General features: G+C 47.8%; 1 protein-coding gene across 1 annotated transcript in view; it reads right to left on the minus strand.

Moving 5' to 3' along the window:
• Nucleotides 1-21,996: 21,996 nt before the first annotated feature.
• Gata6 (GATA binding protein 6) overlaps nucleotides 21,997-23,526 on the minus strand; it is a 32,733-nt gene continuing 31,203 nt past the window's right edge. The window contains exon 7 of the mRNA XM_021642220.2: nucleotides 21,997-22,310. Coding sequence (XP_021497895.1) covers nucleotides 22,140-22,310 — 171 coding nt within the window. The 3' untranslated portion in view covers nucleotides 21,997-22,139. The remainder of the gene's footprint in view (nucleotides 22,311-23,526) is intronic.

A 23,526-nucleotide genomic window follows, 5' to 3' on the forward strand; every position in this document is an offset into this window, starting at 1 on the left:
CCTTGGTCCCCTCCTTCAGATGACATCTGAGCTGGTCACTGCTGGGTGAAGAAGGTTAAACATTCTCTTTGTTATTTTCCCCATAAGCTTGTTTCTTAGAGCTTAGCAACCAGGGGTGAAAGTAAGAAAGGCTCAGCGGTGTGGTGGCACAGACCTGAAGTTGTTTGACAGCACTTTGAGAGGCTGAGGCTAGAGAACCTCGAGTTCAAGACTAGCCTGGGATATAAAATGAGAGCCTGTCTCAATAAGGCCAGAAAGAGGAGCAAGAAGCCAAGTGCGGGAGCACACGCCTGCAATCTCAGCACATGAGAGGCAGAGGTCGGAGGACACCTGCACGCTCAAGCCCAGCTTAGTCTGCACTCCAAGTTTCCAGCTAGTGAGGGCTACCTAGGAAGACCCCATTTTGAATCAAATAAAAATGATTCCTTTAAGTAGTTAGCAACAATGGCACAACCCAGTAAGAAAAAAAAAAAAAAAAAAAACATTGTGAACATTTGCTTTGCCATATTGGTTTCTGACATGACCCTAAAATCCCTGTGAAAAGGAAAGTGTTGATCCTCTTATGATTGCAAGTAGAGGCAAGGTTAAGGCTCCTCCTAGTTGGCAAACAAGCAAAGCACTACCTACTTTACAGACCTATTTAGTATCCAGAGGCTGGAAACCCTGGGAACCAGTGAAAAGCGGCCTTGCACACAGCCCTGGTGACCTCAAAGCTGAATGGCTCCCTCACTTCAACTGTTCCTCTTTTATCTCAATGGCGATGGAAACCAACTTTGCCTTTCTAATGCTCTTGCTTACCTGTTTAACAGGCACTGTTTTGAGAACCAAATGAGATGTCAGAAGTTAAATCTAATAAAAGGGAGCACCGGGGGTGGACAGGAGGATTGGGAGTGTGAAGCCAAACTGGCCTTCAGGACTCTGTGCCTGCCTGATAGAAAGATTATAACATACAGTACATGCTATCACATGCTATGACATATGGTAGCTGATGTCGAATAAAGGAAGAAGCAGCCAGAGGGGCTCAAGGGGAGCCAGCTTCCTGAAAACAGAGAGCAAAAACGCAGAACCTCTATAAACCAAGGTCCAGGTCTACCTGCTGCTATCAGACACCTCCACAGGTTATAAACAGGGACAAGGGGACAGCACTTAAGAGGCTGAAGCAGGAGGATCACAAGATGGAAGCTAAATAGGGCTAAACAGAGAATGAGACCATGTATCCAAAAAAGGGGGGCATACACAGAGAGAGAGAGAGAGAGAGAGAGAGAGAGAGAGAGAGAGAGAGAGAGAGAGAAAGGAAGGGAGGAAGAGGAAGGGAGGGAGGGAAGGAGAGAAAGAAACAGAACATCGGGCAGTGGCGGTACCCCAAGACAGGCATGGGAGGCCTCACAGCTTCCAGCTCTGATCCCCAGTCAGGCACAGGCACCAGGAAGGGTGCAGTACTCCTCCAGCCTGCCCACCCATCCCTGCGCAGGCAGTGTCTGTCACTGGATGGCACCTGAGTCACCCACGGATCAACACGATGGGCTTCCCTGGATGCCTCTCCCACAGCTGCTGCCAGATGGTGAGCTCATGCCTCTCCACAAAACACTCTTTCAAAGTCACCTCTGATCCAGATGATTAGAAAGGGGATGCCCGGGGAATTATCCTACTGGTCGTCCAGGACTGTCTGTCTTCGGCAAGGCTGGAGCACCCATGTTCAGGGCGGAACAGACCTGAGTGGTTTAAGAGCTTTTGGAGTTTCTTAGCAAGCCTGAGCTAAAAGTGCAGTGTCCCCCCCACCCCACGGCCCTCACCAGCACAACCCCTGTATGAACACCATCCTCTCAGCCCTCACTAGAGTGTTTATCTCAGTCAGGAGTCTTTGTGGATACACCTTCATTCGAATCCACCTTTGCGGTGATGGTTCTTAAACAAGAAGGCAGCACACGGGACATTCTCTTTTAGGGTCATCCGGACCAGGTCTTTCAACAGCAAGTCACACTACATCCAGACTTGGCATTGAAGGGTCTATCATCTATCATGGCATCCAAGATGCCCCAGCTGACTACCATGCCACAGCCAGGAGGCAGCACTTTGAGAAACTAGGTGCTTCCAAGGGCTAGCCACAAGACAGGGCTCCTGCCAGGTAGGTGGGGTTGGGTACTCAGCCAGTGGCCACATTCATACAAATGAGATGAAAATTTATGCAAATGAGATTCACAGAATAATAAAAGCAAAGTTCAAGTCAGTTGGTACCTTACCATGGTGCACACTTGCAATTTCAGCACTTGGGAGGCCAAGGCAGGAAGAGTTTGAGATCAGCCTGGGCTATATGGCAGACAAAGAAAGAAAGAGAGAAAGAAAGAAAGAAAGAAAGAAAGAAAGAAAGAAAGAAAGAAAGAAAGAAAGAAAGAAAGAAAGAAAGAAAGAAAGAAAGAAAGAGAAAGAAAGAAAGAAACAGAGGAGGGGGACACAGGATGAAGGGGAAAAGAGAAAAAGAGAAATGAGAGTATATTCCCTACTTTTAAACAGAAGCCATACATTTTGAAAGCCAATCACACAACACAAAAGACAGATGGGTTATGAGTTAAAAGAATCACAGAGCTCAGAGTTGTGAACATTACTGAAGTTTCTCTTCCACTCTGGCTTGGAAACAGTTGCAAAAGCTCTGCTCCTCCTCTACCCTTGACCTACTTCGTGGTCTGTCTGTGCCCACGTCTGTTCAGCCTTTCTGCCTCAGCCTCACAGCCTTCACTCTAGTTGCCCTGCGTTAGATTTCCGCAAAACCTTGACAGGTCCCATCCCAAAGTCTTCATTTTAATAAGGAAAATAATTCCAGCGAGTTTATGGGATTTGCTCATAGGGACAGTTATCATTTTCTTAGAGCAGACGTTGAGTTTCCACAACTTCTTTGAAAGGGTTTTGCACATGATAAATTCAGGTGCAAGAGGGAGTCGGGGAAGGAATGCGACAGGAAGCGCTCCATGCCAGGTATAGATGCACAGGCCACCTTCCTGATGTACGCTCTCCAGAGTTTGGGATTTCATAGCCCGGGGTCGGGGAGGGACGTTGTTGGTAGTGTTAGCCAGCTGCTGGCATTGACAAGATGTCTTAACTAGTGATCACTAGCATCATTAGCCCATAAGAAAAAAAAAAAAGATTATTTTAATGTCCCAAAATTAAAACTTTTGAATACATCACCAGAATAAACAGCATAACAGCATGGATATGATTCAGGTCTATTTATAAATCTCAATCAGACCTTTTTTTTTGTTTGTTTGTTCGTTTGTTTGTCCTGTACAAAGCAGCCACCAGTACGTTCAATGGTTCTTGTCTCACCAAGGTTTGAAAGGCCTTTCGCATATCTGAAAGCAGTGGGCGTTTCCCTCAGAAAAGTGCACACACCTGGTTATGAGTGCAGTCCGCCTGTAAGTCCAGGGGCTTGCGGGGCAAGCCTGTTGTTAGCCAGTGATTTCACCTCCATGCTTTTTAGCCGGGGACTGTGCCAGCTGTAGGAGACCCAGAAGCAGGCCCCACCTCCAGCTCCTAAGATGCTCAGGACCCAGCATCTCTGCAGTAACACCCATGCCCACTGAGAGAACTCGCTCTCCCTGGACCCTGACTGTTGATGATGTTGCCAAACACAGTAAGAATTTCCCGCCCAAGGGCCTCAGGGCTGTGAGATGAGCTGGATGCAGGTGGAAAATGTCAGCTCCATGGTGTGACAGTGGGGGAATCCTGAAGACGAAGGCGGGCTCTTTGGCAGTGGATAGAGCAAGAGGCCATCTTGATCTCACGGCCACACTCCAGGCCCCGCTAAAGACCTGTTCTAGTCAGTCAGCTTGGGCTGCCGGCGTGACGCGGTCCATAGTCGTTGGAGGGAATAGCGGCTGGGGAATTGCCCAGATCAGGTTGACCTGTCGCCGTGTCTGTGAGGAACTGTCTTAGCTGATGATTGATGTGGGAGGGCCCTGCCCACTGTGGGTGGTGCCACCCCTGGGCAGGTGGTCTGGGGTTGTGTAAGGAAGCAGGCCGAGTAAGCCAGGGGAGGGGAGCAAGAGAGAAGAGTTCCTCTGTGGTCTTTGCTTCAGTTCCTGCCCTGACTTCCTGCCCTGACTTCCCTCAGTGATGCACTGTGACCAGTGTAAGGTGCAGTAAGCCCCTTTTTGCCCAAACTTGGTTTTGGTCAAGGCTTTGGTCTCACGACAACGAAAAGCGAACTAGAACTAGACACTAGTAGAGCAGCCAACTCAAGGCTCAAGCAGCAAGTACATGGTGATCCCGGCAAGACTGGCAACACCCAAGGAACGAGGGTTGGCAAAGAGCGGCGTCCCATGACGCGGTAGGTTGTTAAAATTGCTGTGATCTGTGTGTGAAACGCGCCTTACAGCTTCCTGTGTTGGAAGGCTTGGTGGGCCTAGCTCAGCCACCCTCCCTGAGTGCAGAGGCAACGTGGTCAGCCAGCCTCCTGCTCCAGGGCAACGCCATGCCTCTGCCTGCCATGGTGGAATGGCCTCCATTGAACTGTAAGTAGAAATTAGCCCTTGCTCCCCTGAACTGCCTCTCTCTGGACATTTTATCACAGCAGCACAAGGAGCTGAGACACCGTCACAGCCCATTTTTGGGTGGCGTTCGAGGGCAAGATGATGTGCCTTACCTTCACTGCTGGCAATGGGCAGGCAGTGTGGGCAGGCACTGTGGGCAGGCAGTGTGGGCAGGCAGTGTGGGCTGGCAGTGTGGGCAGGCAGTGTGGGCTGGCAGTGTGGGCAGGCAGTGGGCAGGCAGTGTGGGCAGGCAGTGTGGGCAGGCAGTGTGGGCTGGCAGTGTGGGCAGGCAGTGTGGGCAGGCAGTGTGGGCTGGCAGTGGGCAGGCAGTGTGGGCTGGCAGTGGGCAGGCAGTGTGGGCAGGCAGTGTGGGCAGGCAGTGTGGGCAGGCAGTGTGGGCAGGCAGTGGGCAGGCAGTGTGGGCAGGCAGTGTGGGCAGGCAGTGGGCAGGCAGTGTGGGCAGGCAGTGTTTGGCTTAACACAGACCGCCCTCTTCTACCTGCGACAGCTTGTGGCACTCAAGGCCGACCCCACAGAACATAAGGACTTACTTCTGGAAAAAGCCAGGTAAGAAACAAGAAAAGTCCTGCTGCAAACTTCAATGTCTGTCTGTCTGTGTTTTGGGGGAAAATCATACATGCAACTGACCTACCCTTTTGCCACCATCCTTCCTTGGTGGCAAGCCTCTGGATCCTAAGGCAACAGGATGCTTTATCCCTGGTCTTCTGTCAGACCTGACCCCACCCGGCTCTGTGGAGCCTTGGTGTTTATTTTATTTCTGTTTTCTCCACAAGGCTCTGTCCCCAGTGGTGAAGCCCTGGATCATAAAAAGAGAAGATGCTTCTCTCCCTGGGCCTTCTAAAGGACCCAACCCATCCTGACAGCATCGAGGCCACCCTTTAAAATCTACGTGGCAAAGGGAGGCCTTTGCTGTTCCCTTAGCTGCTAATGCTTCTGGCTCTAACATCAGCAGAATTTAGAAAAGAATGGGGCAGCTAAACAGACATCAGCAACAGGAAAGGCCTCCCTGCGGAGACTGCCAAGTCTTTTTCCCAGATAAAAGTTGGGGAAAGTCCTTACTGGTGGGTGGTTAGAAGAGAGGCTTTGGGGGAAGCTGAGAATTCTTCAAATGAAAACGTTTCTTATCTAGAAAGGACCAAAGAAGGTGATAATTTGACAGATTTAAATGGAAATGTGCTGTGAATTCAGACATTTGGCAGTGGGTTAAACAGGAAAGCCGCCCCTCAAGCGGCTGTACTGCACCCTCCTTTACGCCCTGTTCTCATTAGTACTATTATTAAAGTGTATGCGCGGCAGAGATCTGCCCTGTTTGGTTTGTATATGTCATTAAAATTAATTCTATTTTCATTTGTAAGTTCTTCATAATAAAGCTTTAATTAGAACGACAAACAAGCAAGGCTCCTTGGCTTCCCAGGCCGTCTCTGCTCGAATACAGAAGGGCAGCCCGCTGGGTGTGAGGGAGGCTGGAAAGCCTGCCCTGCCTCTTCTCTTCCTCCTCGGTCTTCCTTTCCTTTGTTTGGCTTCCTGTTTCCTGAGCCTGCTGGAATGTGAGTGTTAAGTCTCCAAGTACAGAATTTGTGAACCAGCTCTGCCCCACCGCTTAACCTCTGTATGTTGGGAAACCGTGCCAGCCAGGGGACCTCCTCCCCCAAACTACCCGAGGAAGGTACAGAGCTTATGATCAAAATAGCTCAATCACAAGCAGGAGCCTTTTAGAAAACTAAGAGGCAAGCACAGTTTCACGCGGCGTAAGGAGTCCAGAGAGGCGCAAGCTCTGATCCCTTCAAGCCCCAGCACCTGCTGAGGGTGTTGTAGGGGGCAGAAATAGTTGCGTCAGCTTGTTCGTTAGGTTTTCTCTCCTGTTCATCTGTCTGTCTGACCCTCCTTTCTTCGCCATTTTAATGGCAGCTGTCAGTCCTAGAAGAGCTGCTTAAGACTCCAGGTTAGGGAAGCATTCAATGCAGCTGGCTTTCCTGCCTGCCATGATTGGAGAGAATCAGAGAGCCCAGCCCTTTGGACCCAGGGGTAAACCCACTTTGTTGGAGCCACCATGCTCATTCTATGTGAGAATGGAGGTAGGTGGAGGGCCACATTAGCACTTATTGTTTGCAGTAACCAACCAAGAAAACTGTAGACACTGTGGAAAGAGCGGGCAGAGCGGCAAGGGAGCTCAGAGGGTAGAGACCCCTGCCACCCAGCCTGAGGGCCTGAGGTTGATCCCTGGGACCTACTTAGTGGAAGGGAAGACCTGACTCCCACAGGGTTGTCCTCTGTCCTCCACGCTCCTGTGCCGTGGCATACACAGATTAATAAATAAAAATGTAACTTACAGGGGAGAAAAAGCTGCAGCCTATCTTTTGAAGGAAATGTGTTAGTGGTCATCAGCAGCCACCTGGGAAAACTAGTTAGTAGTAGTTAACAGCTATCTGGGATTTGAAAGGAACCTGGCAGGAAGACAGGGCGAGTGCAGTCTGGGGAGACCCTGAGAACTCCACAGAGAGGCTCCGCAGCTCCTGGCGCTCCGTCCTGCCGGGTTAGGCAGCCCCCAGCCCCCAGGAGGGCTCCTGCTCTGCCTTCATTTTTATCATTGTTGTTAAAATAATCAACTGGAAAAGACAGAATCTATGCAAGGTGTGTGCATGAGAGTGCGATCCCTAGAGACGCTGGGATTGGCACAATCAAGTTAGCCGGCATGTCCATCGCTGCCAACCTCCTCCACGCCGTCCTTGGAGAACAGAAGGGCCCGTCTCCAGCACCCCGCCATGTCTGTAGCTCTTAAGGGAGACGTGGTGACGAGGATGGCTTGGTGTGTACAGGCGCCAGCCTGAAGGCCTGGGCTGGACCGCAGAACTCACAGGGACCACGAGAACAACTCTCGAAAGCTGTCCTCTGGCCTCCACACGTGCACAGCATGCTGTGCCCTCACACGTATGCGCTTACACACACACACACCGCACCTGCACACATGCAAACTCATATACACAGTAATCCTATTTTTCAATTATTTATCATTATGTCTATTATTAACGTCCTCTTTTCACTGTTGTGTTGCTTGCGGGTTTTGTTCTTCGAGACAGGATCTTGCTATGCATTAACAGGTCAAGCTAAGCTCAAGCTTGAGCTCTTCCTGCCTGTCTGGTGAGTGCTGTGGCTACAGGTGTGTGTGCCGCTGTACCTGGCTATAGACTGAAGATTTTAATGTAAAGTAGCTGACCGTGAGCGTGTATGTGTGTGTCTGTTACCAGGAATCAAACCCAGAGCCGCCTACATGCTATGGAACAAGATGGCTGCTCTTGTCAAACTTGGCAACCGGAGTCTGATCCCTGGACTCACATAATGGAAGCAGAGAACCAACTCCCCCAAGCTGTCCCCTGACCTCCACATGTGTGCTCTGGCATGCATCTCTCCCAAATAAATAAACAAATGCAATTAAAAGCAAAGTAAACGAACATTTTAATTACTTCAGTGCACCACATTGTCCTTGGAGGCAGGGGAGGAATTAGGCCCAGAACTGACAGTCTCAAAGATGGTGTTGTCCACCCTGGTAAGTCTGTCTCCATTCTGCCAAAGGTTGTTCTTCTACAGTTGTTATTTTATTATTGGTGTGTGTGTGTTTTCTCACTCATGCATATGCAAGCATGCTATGATCTATGTGCCTTGACCCCCAACTGGTTATCAAAGGACTTTTGTGGAGTAGGCCCTCTTCTCCCACCTCTATAGTGGTTCTGGGGATTAAATTTTTGGAGGGCAAGTGCCAGCCTCTGTCATTTCACACACACACTCACACACACACACACATGCTGCAGGTTATATTTGTAATGATCCCTGTAGATGAGGCACCGGGGCAGAGGAGATTTTCCCCACAGAGAGAAGAGCTGCTGATATCTAGAGCACATTCCGTTTTGAAGGGTAAGAGAGGCGCTCCGTGCTCTGGCCCTTTCTTCAGGTGTGACACACTCCAAGGTTGGTGCTTTACTTGTTTGGTTTAGTTTGGTCTGGCCTGGTTTTTGGTGTTGGTTTTGGTTTAAAAGGTGGGGTGGGGGAGAGGGGCAGGGGAGGAGATGAGGAAGGAATGAGGGAGGGGGCTACAGCAGGGATACAAAGTGAATAAACTATAATTAATATAAAAAATAAAAATTTAATTTAAAAAAGGGTGGGGTAGGAAAGGAAGTTCCTTCACATCTGGAAAAATGAACCTCTTGCCTCAGGCCTAGTGCTCCAAATTTCTACAGAAATCCAGAAAAGTCTGGGCAGCTGAGGTATGGGCGCATTTTCCCTTTAGGTCCCTCTCTAGGGCCTTTGGCACGGCAGCTCACAGACTGCGGTCTTTTCTTTCTGTAGCGCTCTTTAAGACAACCCAGGTCCCATTCTGCAAATGAGAAAACTAAGGCTCAAAGCATTAAAAACTGGGAGCAAGTTCACAGAGATAGTGGAAAAGCCGAGATTTAAGTACAGATCTAGTTTACTGCAAAGTTCTGGTTTTTCTGAATGCTATAGTTTTAGCCTTCAGTATCCCCTCCCCCCAAAAAAAAACCTCATGTGCCGAAGGCCCAACCCCACCTTCAGTGCTGTGAGGACACAATAAATACAACACCTGGGGTCCATTCTGGTGAGGTAATGTGTCAGGGAGGAAGTTAAGGTCAGGGGGCTATGCTCTTGAAGGGGATTTCAAGAACCGTAACTGCTCCTGTTTCTCTCCCTGTTTCCTCGTGTTCCCCTAATGATGGACTGTGCTGCCCCAGGTCATGGGAGTAGAGACTGGGTCCCCTGAAAACACAAGTCAAAATGGACTTTTTCCTTCACTTATTTTGCTGCAGTGACCCAGTGCAGACTAACACATAGGTATAATTCCTTGAGCACAGAGACTAAATCTACCCACCATTATCCAGGACCCTCCCTCTGCGCTCTCTCTCTGTCTCTGTTTCTGTGTGTGTGTGTGTGTGTGTGTGTGTGTGTGTGTGTGTATCCCTCTCTCGCTCTCTCCCTGTGTCTCTCTCTCTTCCTCAACAGGGTCTCATGTGGCCTAGGCTGGCCTTAAGATCGCTCTGTTGCAAAGATGACTCTGTGATCGCAGGCCTGCTTTGTAAGTGGGATTAGAAGCAGGTACCACAACCCCTGCTTCCTGCGGTGCTGGGCTCAGACCCAGGGCACAGGGCCAGCACCAGCCAAGCTGCTGCCCCAGCTTCTGCCCGGATCTTCTAAAGGACACGTAAATTTCTACAGTAATCTTTTCATTCCCAAACAACCACACGATTGATGGAGATTACAAAGGTGTTAATCTTTAACAATGCTGGACAGCACAGGGCCCCCTCAAAAAGTGAATGCTGTGGTCTGAATTCCTAACAAGCCTCTTCAAATCTCATACTAAGGAAGAACCAAATGCATGAAAAAGGAGCAAACAGAAGATGCAGGAAGCGTAGGTGCCCTGTTGTAGACCTTTGGCTGAGGCCCAGCAGAACCCAGAGACAACAGGACCAAACCCAGACCTGAGCTGATAGGGACGCGCTCCCAGACTTCAGGAAGCACCCCTCACATCCCTTCACACCCCTCCACCCCTCATACCCCTTCACACCCCTCACACCCCTTCTCATCCCTTCTCCCAAGAAGGAACTCTGTGAGAGACTCCCAGAATAAATAACGCAGAACTCTGATCTTGAGTGTGTTTGTCAACACAATAACATCTCCAGTGAAGTCATTTTCTTTGGACGGACACCCAGAGGCCACACCCAGCTTGTAGAGCGTGGCAGATAACTTTACGTCTGTGTGCAGTTGTTTGGCTTAAGGCCTGTCCAAATGTCACCATAAAGCTATTTTCTAAATGTATGAATGTTAAAATCGGTATGCTTTCTGGGGACTTTGTGGGTGCCTGCACCTTTGTGTGAGAGAGAGAGAGAGAGAGAGAGAGAGAGAGAGAGAGAGAGAGAGAGTTTGTGTGCATGTAAGTGTACATGTGTGAATGCTAAGTCTGAGGAAGAAGTCAGCTGTACTGCCCTTCTGCCTTCTCTGCCGTGTGTGTGTGTGTGTGTGTGTGTGTGTGTGTGTGTGAGTGTGCATGTGTCTCACTGAGCCTGGAGGTAAGTGGTAACAGCAAGTTCCCCTGATCCTCCTGTTTTGCCCCACAGCGCTGAGGTGACAGTTGCATGTGTGGCCTGGCTTGCTAGCTTTGACTAATTTTGGTTTTGTTTTTAATTTTTGACACAAGATCTCATGTAACACAGGCTGACCTCAAAATCTCTGTGTTGCCCAAGTAGACTTGGAACGTCCTCAAGGCTGCAACATGGAAATTCTTCCTGAGCCACCAGACTGCTGCTCTGCAGAACTGGACACAAGACTCCAACACTGACTGTTAGTTAACCTGTGTCACCAGCATTCTCGCCTGCCTTAGGGATTTCAGACATGCAGGCCCCGCAACCTCACAGGTCAAGTCATTGAATAATTCTATCCATATGTATATATGCATGTGTGTGTGTGTGTGTGTGTGTTCTCTTCTAAAGAATCCTAATACACGACGTCATTACAGGTTACACTTGGGAAGCAGATAGCAGTTATATTAGTGAGCATTTCCTTGCACGGAGAGCACACTGTGCATTATGCCCAGAGGTTCAAACATTGTCCAGTGCTCACCAAGCCAATGTGAAGTGGAGCTTCTAGGTGAAAGACAGGGATTCAAGGTGAATGGTACTGCCTCCCTTTGGGAGATGCTGACGCTGCAGCCAGGGATGGGAACGGGAGTGGAGTACTTTCGTGAGTCTCAGAGCTGGTATGAGGAGCCAAGCTACAAACACCCATTTCCATCATGTCTCCTAAGCCACCAGTGTCTCCATTTCCTTCCACCCACGAGCTATCTGTGATGTCCTGAAAGTTCAAGCGAGAGAGGGCTTCAGAAAGGTGGAGTGCTCCTCAGCATCAAACGCTTCGACAACAGCAAAGAAGGAAGGCGGATCCAGTTTGAGAGACAAACACCAACAAAGGCTCCCCAAGTCATGGTCAGAACAAAAGTATCTCTACCCCACTAATGCTAGGACTTCTGGAAGGACCAAGGCAGAAATTCTACCGCTGAATTGAGAGGCATTGAAGAGTCAGGAAATCATGATAGAATCTCAAGTAATCAGCAAAATGTCAATGGAAGAACAGAGAAAACCCGGGTCACAGACGGGAAGATCTTGGCAACGTACAAAGATAAAACAGTAAAGGGATAACAGAAGAAAAGAGGCTTGAGCATTATCGCTTGGTGGTAGAGTCTCTGCCTCGTAAGCATGACACCCGGGTTCACTCCCCGGTCCTACTAGAAGAAAAGGAAAACAGAAGTACGAGAAAGAGTAAATGGAATAGCAAACTATATGACTGTTCCATACAGAACAGTACTACACAGAACCATAGTACTCTAGGATCTATGCCAGTGTGCTCTACAGCTTGTATTTGGCATGGCCTTACAAACAGCAGGTAACGCTCAGGTGCTTCCAACATGGTGTCTGTGAATATGTGCTCTCGACACGCAGGGTCTTCTGGGTTAAGGATGGTGGGTTTACAAAGGTCATTCAAATGGCATCACTCACTGCTGATTGCACTGGCTACCAGTCACCATCCAGCTGATTGGGGCAGAGGTCCTCACTGCCAAATCCAAGAAGAGGACAGTGGGAAGAGTTAAGGCTTTTAATTATAAGCTGTGAAGCCTGAAAGGAAGAAAAAAAAAAGAAACCTTCACCTAATGTGTCTGTCCATTTGGTGTAAACTGACCTCCAGGGACTCGGGCGGGAAGCTGTTCAGTTTGGTAAGTGTAGCTGTGTGTCCCGGGTTCCTGTTCCTCTGGGCTTTCACTTACTCCTGCAAATATAGTCTGATGAGCCACCGGGGACCAGGGATCATTTGTAGTGCTCCCTGGAGAACACTCAGAGGCTGGGAGACGCACACGATCTTTGACAATCCTTCCTGGAAATGTGTAGTTGGTAGAGGGCTGGCCCCACGTGACAAAGCCCTGGCTTCAAACCCCAGGACTGTGTGAACCAGTGTGGAGGTGCAGGCCTCCAACTCCAGTTCTTCAGAGGTAAAGAGAAGCACCAGGCATTGAAGAGTATTTTTGGCTATGTAGGGGATTTGAGACCAGCCTGGGCTACACAAAACCTGCCTCAAAAGAGGGAAGGGGAACCGTGATATGGCTCAGGCAATAAAGGTGCATGCTAACAAGCCTGACTGAATTTAACCCCAGGAAACTCATGGTAGAAGAAGGCAACCAATTCCAGAAAGTTATTCTCTGACCTACACACCTGCATCCCCCCACCCCCACACACACATGAGCCCGTGCCCACTAAAGGTTATTTTTCCCCATGAGTCTTAACGTCATATTAACTGGTAAAGTGGTTAATGAAATGCTGTTTAGCATGGTGAGATGCCAGTGGCATCAGCCGAAATCCAAACCCAAGCTTTTTCTCACAGCCTCTCAGTCAAGCCCATAGCCACAGACATTAAGAATCAAGTCCAGAAACCCAGGATCTACTCAGACCAGCCAGTACTCCCATCTGTGGGACACGGTTTCCTGAGCAGTACCTCTCAGAAGGTCCCTTCCTTCCCTAAAGTGCTAGGAATCCGTGACCTGAAGGATGTAGTACATTAAGAGGCACACATCTTTAGTACATTCAGAGATGTGTATGCTTCCTTTTTAGATAACACCAATGCCACTGCTCCCGTTAACACAAACCGCCAGCCCTATAAATAAAAAAAATCAGCCCCACCGCATATGCCCTTAGAAAATACAAAAAGATCCCATCTTAAAACAAACAACACCCCCCGCAAGAAAAAAAAAGAACAAAGATAAACTAGAAAAAAGACACAATAATTCAGAATGTTTCTGGGAGAAAAAAATCCAATCTCATTAAGAATATCAATGAATTAGAGGTTATGGAGCAGGGTGCGGTGGGGCACGCCTATAATCCCAGCACTCTGGGAGGCAGAAGCAGGCAGATCTCTGTGAGTTCGAAGCCAGCCTGGTCTTCAAAGTGAGTCCAGGACAGCCAAGGCTTCACAGAGAAACCATGTCTTGGAGGAGGAGGAGGAGGAGGAGGAGGAGGAGGAGGAGGAGGAGGAGGAGGAGGAGGAGGAGGAGGAAAAGAGAAAAAGAAAAAGAAAAAGAAAAAGAAAAAGAAAAAGAAAAAGAAAAAAAGAAAAAAGAAAAAAGAAAAAGAAAAAGAAAAAGAAAAAGAAGAAGAAGAAGAAAAGAAAAGTTATGGCAGGATGGTAGCTGGGAACACTGCTACAAGCCTGAAATCCCAGGCTGAACCTGAGGATGTAAGATGAGCTCAAGTGCTGGGCTACAAAGCAAGACTCTGCTTCAAAAAGAGAGAGAGAGAGAGAGGGCTAGAGAGATAGCTCAGCAGTCAGAAACACTGTCTGCTCTTCCACAGGACCCAGGTTCAACTCCCAGCACCTCAAGGTGGCTCACAACCACCTATAACTCCAGTTTCAGGGGATACAGCGCCCTCTTCTGGCCTTTGCAGGCATGGACATGGGACACAGACAAAACATTCATACACGTAAAATAAACAGGTTTTTAAGAGGCAAAAACAAGGAAGAAATTAACGTGAAATTGAGTAGTCTTGTACAACCAGGAAGAAACCTAACTGGAGACATACACAAGACCTATATGAAAAATAAATGATGGATACCCTTAATTTCAGTATTAGTGGGAAGAAAAGAATGCTGGGACAAGGAGGCTGCCATTTGGGAACGCATACGGTTGAATTGATACATATTCTACACGGTATAACAAAAGTTCCACGTAGGAGAAAAACACGAATCACAAAAATGAAACCATAAGGAGCATTGGAGACTGGTCAGCTGGTAGAAGCAGCCGAAGAGAGAGTGCCTTCAGAACAAGGCAAGGGAGAAACAGCCAAAACATCGTCCTGGCCTGCAGAGGCACACGTACAAACTCTCTCCCTCTCCGTCTCTCTCTTTCTCCCTCTCTCTCTCTCTCTCTCTCATGCACACAGGTAACTAAATAATGTTTAAAAGTAAGTAAAGATAAAAATACCAAAACTAAAAACACAAGTTTTAAAACCAATCTTTAAAAATCTTCCTTACGTGTATTTATGCTTGTGTGTGCCGTGGTACACATGTGTTAGAGCTGTCAACAGGAAACTTTACCCAGCGAGCGACCTACAGCCCTTAAAAAATCACCGTAACATAAGGAAGTTCTTCATAAGCACTGTCCTCACCTCCAGAGCAGTGTTCCTCAGCCTTGCCAACGCTGTGGCCCTTTAACACAGTTCCTCGTGCTATGATGACCTCCAGTCATAACATTATTTTGTTGCTTCTTCATAACTGTGATTGTGCTACCGTTATGAATCATAATGTAAATATTTGTTATGCAGGATGTCTAGTATGTAACCCCAAGGGGGTCTCAACCCACTGAGAACCACTGCTCTAAAGCCATACACACCAATCAAATGAACTGTGTTTTAAAAAGAGCAAAGCAAATCTATTCATAGCACTATGACTTGTAACCACAGAACACAAAAAGGTGAGGCAGGAAGAGAGTGAATTTGTGTTACATCACAAGTGGTGGGCTAGCCTGGGCTGTATAAGGCAATAGCCCAGCATTACTTTCTTCCTGCTAATACTGAAATTAAGGGTATCCATAAATTTTTCTATACAAGTCTTCTGTATGCTTATGGTTAAGTTTCTTTCTGGTTGTACAATACTTCTCAATTTCATGTTAATTTCTTCCTTGTCTTTGACTCTTAAGGTAAAGCAAAGCAAGGTAAGATAAGGTGAACTCTTACTTCAAAGAGAGAGAGAAAGAGAGAAGACCTGGGCATGATTTTAGTCCCAGCACTTGGGAGGCAGAGGCAGTCAGATCTCTGTGAGTCTGATACCAGCCTGGTCTACAGGGTAAACTCCAGGCCATCCAAGGCTACACAGAGAAACCTTGTCTTGAAAAACAAGAAAGAAAGAAAGAAAGAAAGAAAGAAAGAAAGAAAGAAAGAAAGAAAGAAAGAAAGAAAGAAAGAAAGAAAGAAAGAAAGAAAGAAAGAAAGAAAGAAAGAAAGAAAGAAGAGAGCTGGAGCTAGGGAGTGAGAGGGGGAAGGAGGGAAGAAAGGGAAGGAGGGGAGGAAAAAGAGGAAAGAAGGAAAAGAAGGATGTGGACTCTGGGTGTGGTTCCACAGTAAGGAACCTGCCCAGCATCCCTGAGACTAGATTTTACCCCCAGCACTGTAGAAAAAAGGAAAGAGTATCTGGATACAGGCACACATCTGTAACCCCTGGGCGCACGTCTGTAACCATGCATTCAGAAGGTAGACAGAGAAAGGCCACTACATGTCTGAGGCCCGCCTGGTCTACAAAGGAAGCTCAAGTTCCAGGCCAGTCAGAGCCACAAATTGAGTCTCCGTCTAAAAAACAATAAAAGTGCTATGAAAGGCCCCTTAATCACTCTTAATCACAGGAAAAGGCACTCAGCCTCATCCACAACAAGATAAATACAAAACAAAACTCAGATATACTAGAGACAAAGATCACGATGTTTGATAACAGGCTCATTTGACTAAGAGAAAATAGACATTCCTGCACACTGCCAGCGGGAGTCTAAACCAGGCTAATCTCTGTAAGAGCAACTTGGCAGAACTGGGAAAAGGAAAGTCTGCCCGGGACATGGCTCTGCTGGCTCCGTGCCTGGCCGATGTGCAGGAGGCTCCGGTTCTGTCCCCAGCAGAGCAGTAAGAAGCTCAGCTCCGCACGCTGATTGTGCCAGCTCTTAGGAGGTGGAGGGGCATCCTCAGCGGTTAGAGGACAGGCCAGCGTGGGATGCACCAGACCCTGCTTCAATAAACAAAGAGTCAAAAGCCTTGCCTCGGCAACCCTACTCCCAGAAGCGCATTTTACCATCCTCTTGCAAATTGAGAAATGACAAAAATGGAATTACCCGCAAGCCAATGAATAGGGAACTGCTTGAATAACGACCACACTAAGTGAGAAAAGAAAAATGCAAAGCGATGTTCGGAGTCTGCTACCACATATGTAAAACTATGAGGTGGATATTTTGACACGCATCATCACTAGCCGATGCGCTTACTGCACGTGCCAAGTAGGATGAGCACGGTGGCTCACGCCTATAATCCTAGCACTTGGGAGGCGGAGGCCACAGGTTTGGCACAAGTCAGAAGCCAATGTAGGCTGCGTAGAGAAACCCTTCAACACATAGACACACGCAGGGGCAGGGGCTGAGGGGTCAGAGAAGAAAGGGGAAGAGCAAAGAGAAGGGAAGAAGGAAAGAAGAAAGGAAGGAGGAAACAAAAAAGTCAAGTGTTTCAGAAATTTTTTTTTTTCACACAACAAAGATCAGAAAGACTTTATACCAGTGAGGTGTTCTTTATGCTCTCTGGTGTTTAGGTTCAGGGGCTGGTTATCTTGGGTTGGCCAGGAGTTGTTTTTACTTAGTGGGGTTTGTGCTTTTTTGCTTTATTTATTTATTTTGTTTATTTTATTATGAAGGGGTCAGATCCCTTGGAACTGGAGTTACAAACAGTTGTGAATTGCCATGTGGGTTCTGGGAATTGAACCCAGGTCCTTTGGAAGGGCAGACAGTGCTCTTAACCACTGAGCCATCTCTCCCGCCCCGTGGATTTGTGCTTTTTGAGGCAGGATCTCACAAAGCCCATATTGTCCTCTAACTTGACATGGTTGGCTTTGAATTGCTTTGTTGTTTTGTTTGGTTTCCTTGTGTAACCGGTTTGGGACTTGCTCTGTAAAACAGACTGGCCTGGAGATCCACCTGCCTCTGCCTCACGAGGGCTGGGATTAAAGGTGTGATCCACCATGCCCGGCTGACTTCAAATTTTTGATCCTCCTGCCTCCACCTCCCAAGTGCCTACTAGTGGAGAGGAAAAGATGCAGGGTTCAGGTTAAATGGAGGCACCCTGGAGCCAGCCTGGAGACCTCTGGGTGCCCCGATTCGCTTACCTATTCCTCAGTAGGCACATTTGTAAAGCAGGACCCCCGTCCCTGGGTTGTTTAGTCTGAGACAGCTTGGCTTATGCACAGCACGCAGAAGGGGAGACAGTTGAGCTGGTGAGGTACCAGCTAGATGAAGACCTGATTGCAGGACCTCAGCATCTGCACAAAGCTCAGATGCTCCGTGTAACCCTAGCATGAGGCCGACAGACGGTTGCTAGAGGCATGCTGTCTGGTAAGTTTTAGGTTAGCTGAGAGATACCGCCTCAAAGCTACCGTGGTTTTATAGGCTTGTTCCCTCACAAGAAAGGAAGGTGCCTAAGGTTGCTCTCCAGCCTCCACAATGGAACAAAGCAGCCATTGTACCCTTCCCACATGCACTACCACAGAGAGAGAGAGAGAGAAAGAGAGATCATCACTACCAAGGTGCCGCATAAATTTACAGTGTTCTCAGGTTGGTCTTGTAATGTTAAAGGAAAAGAATTCACAAAAATGTAGCTAAATAGGCTGGGGTGTCTCTCAGGAGGTAGTGCTTGCCTATTCGCAAGCCAGGTTTGATGGCACAAACCTCTTAATCCCAGCGTAGAGGCACAAAGAAGCACCCAGAGTTCAAGGTAAGCCTCCACTACACAGGCAATTTCGGGCCATGAGACCATCTCGTAACTAATTATATAAAATGCACAAAAGGTGCAGTACTTTGTTTGAAAATGGAACAAAGTTAGCATTGTCTGAGTAAATGCTTCCATTTCTTCAGTTTATTGAAGGAACAATAGGAAGCCTGTAGACAGAGGTGAGGAGACAGAGGAAACTGTAATGGCTAAGGAGAAGACACAGAAGAGAAACAATGAAAAGCTGGCTGTTTCTAAGAGGTTAAAAAGATGCCGAAGTGATGAGCCAAGCCAAGCAAAGCTGTTTTTTCCTCGTCGTGCCGACCCACTGGCTGCCGACTGTTCCGTTTTCCGGTCTGGGTCTATATGGATGTGTCAATTTTCTGTGAAGAGCCCAAGACAAAACAGGTTCAAGGTGAGGGGCAGTGGCAAGTCTTGCCAATCCGTGTTCTTGATCGTGACAGGGAACATTCTCCCTGGACTTACTCTGAGGACCAGTGCCTGGCGTGGGGAGGCATCAAGAAGGGAATGAAATCGGACCAGTAATGGTCCAATTCCACCAGCCTCACTAGTTTGGGGGCCCCTCATACTTGGGGACCCGAAACTAGGCTATCTGTTCATTATTGCCTCAGATATAGTCTACCATTGGAACTGTAGAACCCAAACGCAGATGTAAGGAGCCACTGAGACTGCTGCCATTTTCACTCAGAGGAAGCAACTAGAGCTGAAAGATGCCCAAATAATTCTAAGAGAGGTAGCCATTCATAACTGAAATGGGTGCACTTCTAGTAATCAAATAGTTTGTCTTTAACTGCTATAGTTTAGCCAGTTTTACAACACTTTTAAAAAGTAAAACCCAAGCCAAATAAAAAATGTCTTTAACTAAACTAATGCCATCAGTCCTGTGACAGCCATGGAGAAACAGTACAGGCAGGCAGCTCTTTCCTGCAGATGTGGGGAGCCCTGTGGGAATTTGGGGAGCACCAGAAGAGCCAGCTTCACCTGTGACATTCCATCCTTGGGGAGGGAAACCCCCAACCAGGACGCATTTATCCTGAGGATAGATCCAGACAGAGGCTCGGCTTGTATAAGACCATCTACAGTCAGCCAAGGGTAACAGGACATCAATCCTACAACCTGTGGCGATGGACCTAGGGACCGTTTAAGCCAAGGAGCAACCTCTATTGAATGAATTCCCTATCGAGAACAAGCTGAGCTTGGTTGTCTGTAATCCCAGCCCTTGGAGGTAGACATACAAAGATGAAGAGTTCAGAGGCCAGCCTGAGCTATACAGCAGGTTCAAGGCCAGTCTGAAGATTGTAGACCCTGTCTTAAAACGAAACAAAACAAAGTCAGGCTTTAGGAGAGACTGAGTCTTTGAAGTGAGGGGCTTCTGCTCTGTCGGGTCACAGCGTCATTTTTTTAAAGGTCCAGATTAGCACTATTTAAGTTTACCAAAGCAGGCTCCAAGAAGCACTCACTGTCCCTTTCCTCTGGTCATTTGGTTCACGATACCTAGAATTTTTTCCACCTTCTGAAGGGGAGGGGCTAGCAATTCTACTGCATTTTAGGATTGGAAAAGGTCATGAGACCCCCCCCCCCCGAAGCTTATTAACTTGAACTGCCAATCATCCAGAGGGCACTCAGTATGTAATGAGACTTGTGCCAGGAGCGAGAATAGATCAGTGCTGAGGATAGTCGCTCAGTAGAGCAGCCCTCTCTAGAAAGCAGTTGGCCCAAGGTAGGCTGGACTTCACACTCTTCTCTACCACAACCCTGGGCTAGGGGCGAGGAGTGTGCGTGTACACACACACACACACACACACACACACACACACACACCTTCTCTTTCTTTTGTTTTGTTTTGGGTTTTTTATCGTTTGCTTGCTTAATTTTTGGGTTTTTCAAGACAGTTTGACTGTTCAGCCCTGGCTGTCCTGGAACTCTCTGTAGAGCAGTCTGGCCTTGCAGAGATATGCCCACTTTTGTGTCTCTGGAGTGCTAGGCTCGAAGGCACGTACACCTTGAAGCTCTTGACAGCCTTCTTCCAAGTCCGGTTGATACTCCATGCCATGCGCAGGCCCTGCAGCGGGTGCATGGCATGAGTGTTCTCACAGCAATCCCATGAATTCTACACTGCTCATCTCACAAACTAAGGGAAGTGGCAGCTGGATAATTTATCACAGAACTAGTCTCTGGCTGAGCAGAGACTTGGAGCCTAGTGATCTGTCTTATACCCGGTATAGACTAGTCTCTGGGGCCAGGCCGCTTCTGGGCATTTCCCAGATACAGGGACCAACCTGAGTCCTTAGCAGCACTCCCTAGATACTGTTTTCTGCTGTAAGTCCATCCAGCACCACCAAGGACTACTCTTTCTTAAAGGGTCAACTAACTGCTATAGAATATCTGCCGTAAGTTTAAGAAGTTCAAAATGCCAGAGATTGAAAGAGCCAAAGTTAAATGCCACCATTTCAAGTTGTCTGACAGCCTCCTAACTTCCTAAAGTTCACCCGGAAGATTGTCTGGTGGGTGTCACACACCTGCAGCCTCAAATGTGCTCTGAGACTTTGCGGCCCTCTGAGAAGGGAGGACTAGAGAGCATCCTGATCTTGAGCTCTAGAGTATATTCACGCACAAGGAGCTTCTGAACAGACGCGGATGTTTTCAAGCAGTGATTCCAAACAGAAGGAATGCTCATCAGCTCAGACAAGCCGTTAACCCAAACGGGAAGTGCCAACCCACACCACCTGCCAATTGCAAATAAACCAAGGTGCACCGTAGCTCCCAAAGGACAAGTCTTTCCAATAAAGGTCTCCACGCAGGTCGCAGACACCACGTGAACTTGTTTTGTGTAACAATGTATGGTCATGCACAGAGCAAAATAAGATAAAAAAGGAAAGGAGCTCATTGTACAGAACACAAAACAATACCCTTTTATTTTTTAAAACTCTGGTGAAATAGGTTTCCATACGACACCCCATTAAAAAAAATAATAATGTAAACCAACCTGTGGGTTAGTCACACGGTACAGACCTCAAGAGTGTTTACACATGCCCAGAATATTTACAAATGCTATTCTTTAGGTAGTAAAGGTTTGTTGCAATTTCCAGCACTTTTTCCTCAGTAAAAGAAAGGGGGCTGTGTTGGTGTTCTTGTATAAAAATTCATAAATGGACAAAAGGCAATTTTCCTGAGAGAAGATTTGTTCTTGAAATCTTTTTTTTTTTTTTAAACAATTGGAAATACAGAAATGGGCTTGTGGGTATAAGAAGCATATGTCTAAGTTAACATTTTTTTAAATTATTTTAAGTACCATTAAGTTAAAATGTTTACATTCATTATAAAAATGCTGTTAAATCTTATGCAAATGATTTAACACTGATTGCTGCAACGCAAATTGCACTTAAAAAAATTATTGTGTACATGGAAGAAAAATATCTTGTTTGCTACCCTGTTTACAAATTCCGAGTGACCTCAGATCAGCCACAATGAACGCTGAGAAAAGTCAGTGTCTGTCATAATGCGATCTTGCAGACTAATATATTTTTGTCGAGACCCCAGCAACGCACGCGACCTCCACGATGGTCCAAATGGCTTCCAATGAGCCTCTCCACGGATGCTTGTGAAATGTGCACAAAGATCCACCAGGTTTGAAGAAACTCTGGGATAACCAAGGTTGATCACAAGAAGCCCATGATTTGGGTCAAAATGCATAAAACATTTTTTTTAAATCTCTCAGTCTTCCTTGGCAGACAAGGCCCCAGTCACTGCCAGTTTCTCCCACTGGTGGGCAGATCCTCAAGCAGGCTGGTGGGAAAGGGCCCAGGCTGGCGGGAACAGGCCAACTGCCTGCAAAAAGCCCATCTCTTCTTACTTCAGTAAAGCTTCTTGGGATATATATCTCTTTCAGAACAAAGGCACAGAATCACGCATCGAAGGAATGTCATGTCTGCGTTTTTGCTGCCATCTGGACTGCTGGACAGAATCAGATACAAGTGTGGTCTGAGGCCCGCAGAGCCCCTGGCCTCTTGGCAGCACCAGCTCAGGCCAAGGCCAGGGCACACCAAGATGAATCCTGTCGCACAGAGGATGTGACTTCGGCGGGGGAGGACAGACTGACGCCTATGTAGAGGCCATCTTGACCTGAATACTTGAGGTCACTGTTCTCGGGGTTGGTGCTTTCGCCCACTGCAGACATCACTGAAGGTCCCCCCTGTTAGAAGGGAACAGAAAAGGAGGTGGTTAGCTGATCCGATCCTTCTGCCTCAACATCCGGGAACAAAAGATACGTAGTCGGCAAAGCTAGGGCCATCGTTGTCTGAGAACAAAATCAGGAGGAAGAAATAGAGCCAGCCTCGCTCTTCCTTGCCCAAAGCAAGGGGCATCCCCTGTGTCAGCAGAGCCATCCACCTGTTCCTGGCTGCGCTCTTAGAAGAATCTTCAGAACTCAGGGAGCACCCAGCAAGATGCAAACGCAGACGGAGGAAGGGGGTCCTGAACGACTCCACTGGGTCAAAGTTAAGAGCTGGCAGCAAAAACAAACCATGCTGGAGAGGTAAAGCCCCGTGGGACCAGATTAAATGCTTCCAGAGCGTCTACGCACACACCAAAAAGATCAAATAACCAGAGTCTGCTCAAACTATAGTAGGGGACCAATCACATTTGAAAGATTTCCTCAAAACCCCAGCCATGTACCCTATCGTCACACCTTTTTCTTCACAAATCTAAGTTCTCCCAAGCTCTCAGGGCTCTGTTCCATACCGGCTACTTGTTTGAAGCAGGTTATGATTCCTTAGAACTTCAAGTATTTTTGGGAACACCACCCTTAAGTTCTTCCAGCAGCCACACTGATGTCCTGACCATTTCCAAACAAACTCTGGGCACCGGCTGCAGCTATGTCAGACGGGGGTTGTTGGGATGCTGTGTGGCTAGAACACAGCGGCGGTCCAATGGAGTCCTTTCTCAAGCAGGACCTGCGCTGCTCTCCAGCCTTCCCACACCTGTGTGGAGTGGGAGGCAGTGCTCTCACTGGCCGGGTCATGTGACCAAACCCAACCGTCCACTGGTCCCCCTCTCTCTTTTCCAGCAAAAAATTCAACATGACAAAAGCCCAGGAGCAGCTGGCTGGGGGCACAGTCTGTGCTCTGAGTTACTCAGGAAGCTGAGCAGGGGACCGAGGAGTCAGCATTAGACGTGAATTCTTGCAACCCCAGAACTAAGCAGGAACTTGACTGTATGTCCAAGGCACGGCTGGGCAACAAAGCACTCTATAGGCCAGCCCGGACTACAAAATAAGACCCTGAAGAGAAAGGACAGAGGGAGACACAGAGATGCAGTTAGTGAAAGGCCAATCTTGGCAACTTAGCAACACCCAAATTCAAAACTAAGGATGAGAAAAGAAAAGAAGGAGGGAAATCCCTCTACTCAAA

Source organism: Meriones unguiculatus, chromosome 2 (assembly GCF_030254825.1).
Source record: "Meriones unguiculatus strain TT.TT164.6M chromosome 2, Bangor_MerUng_6.1, whole genome shotgun sequence".
Taxonomy (NCBI): Eukaryota; Metazoa; Chordata; class Mammalia; order Rodentia; family Muridae; genus Meriones; species Meriones unguiculatus.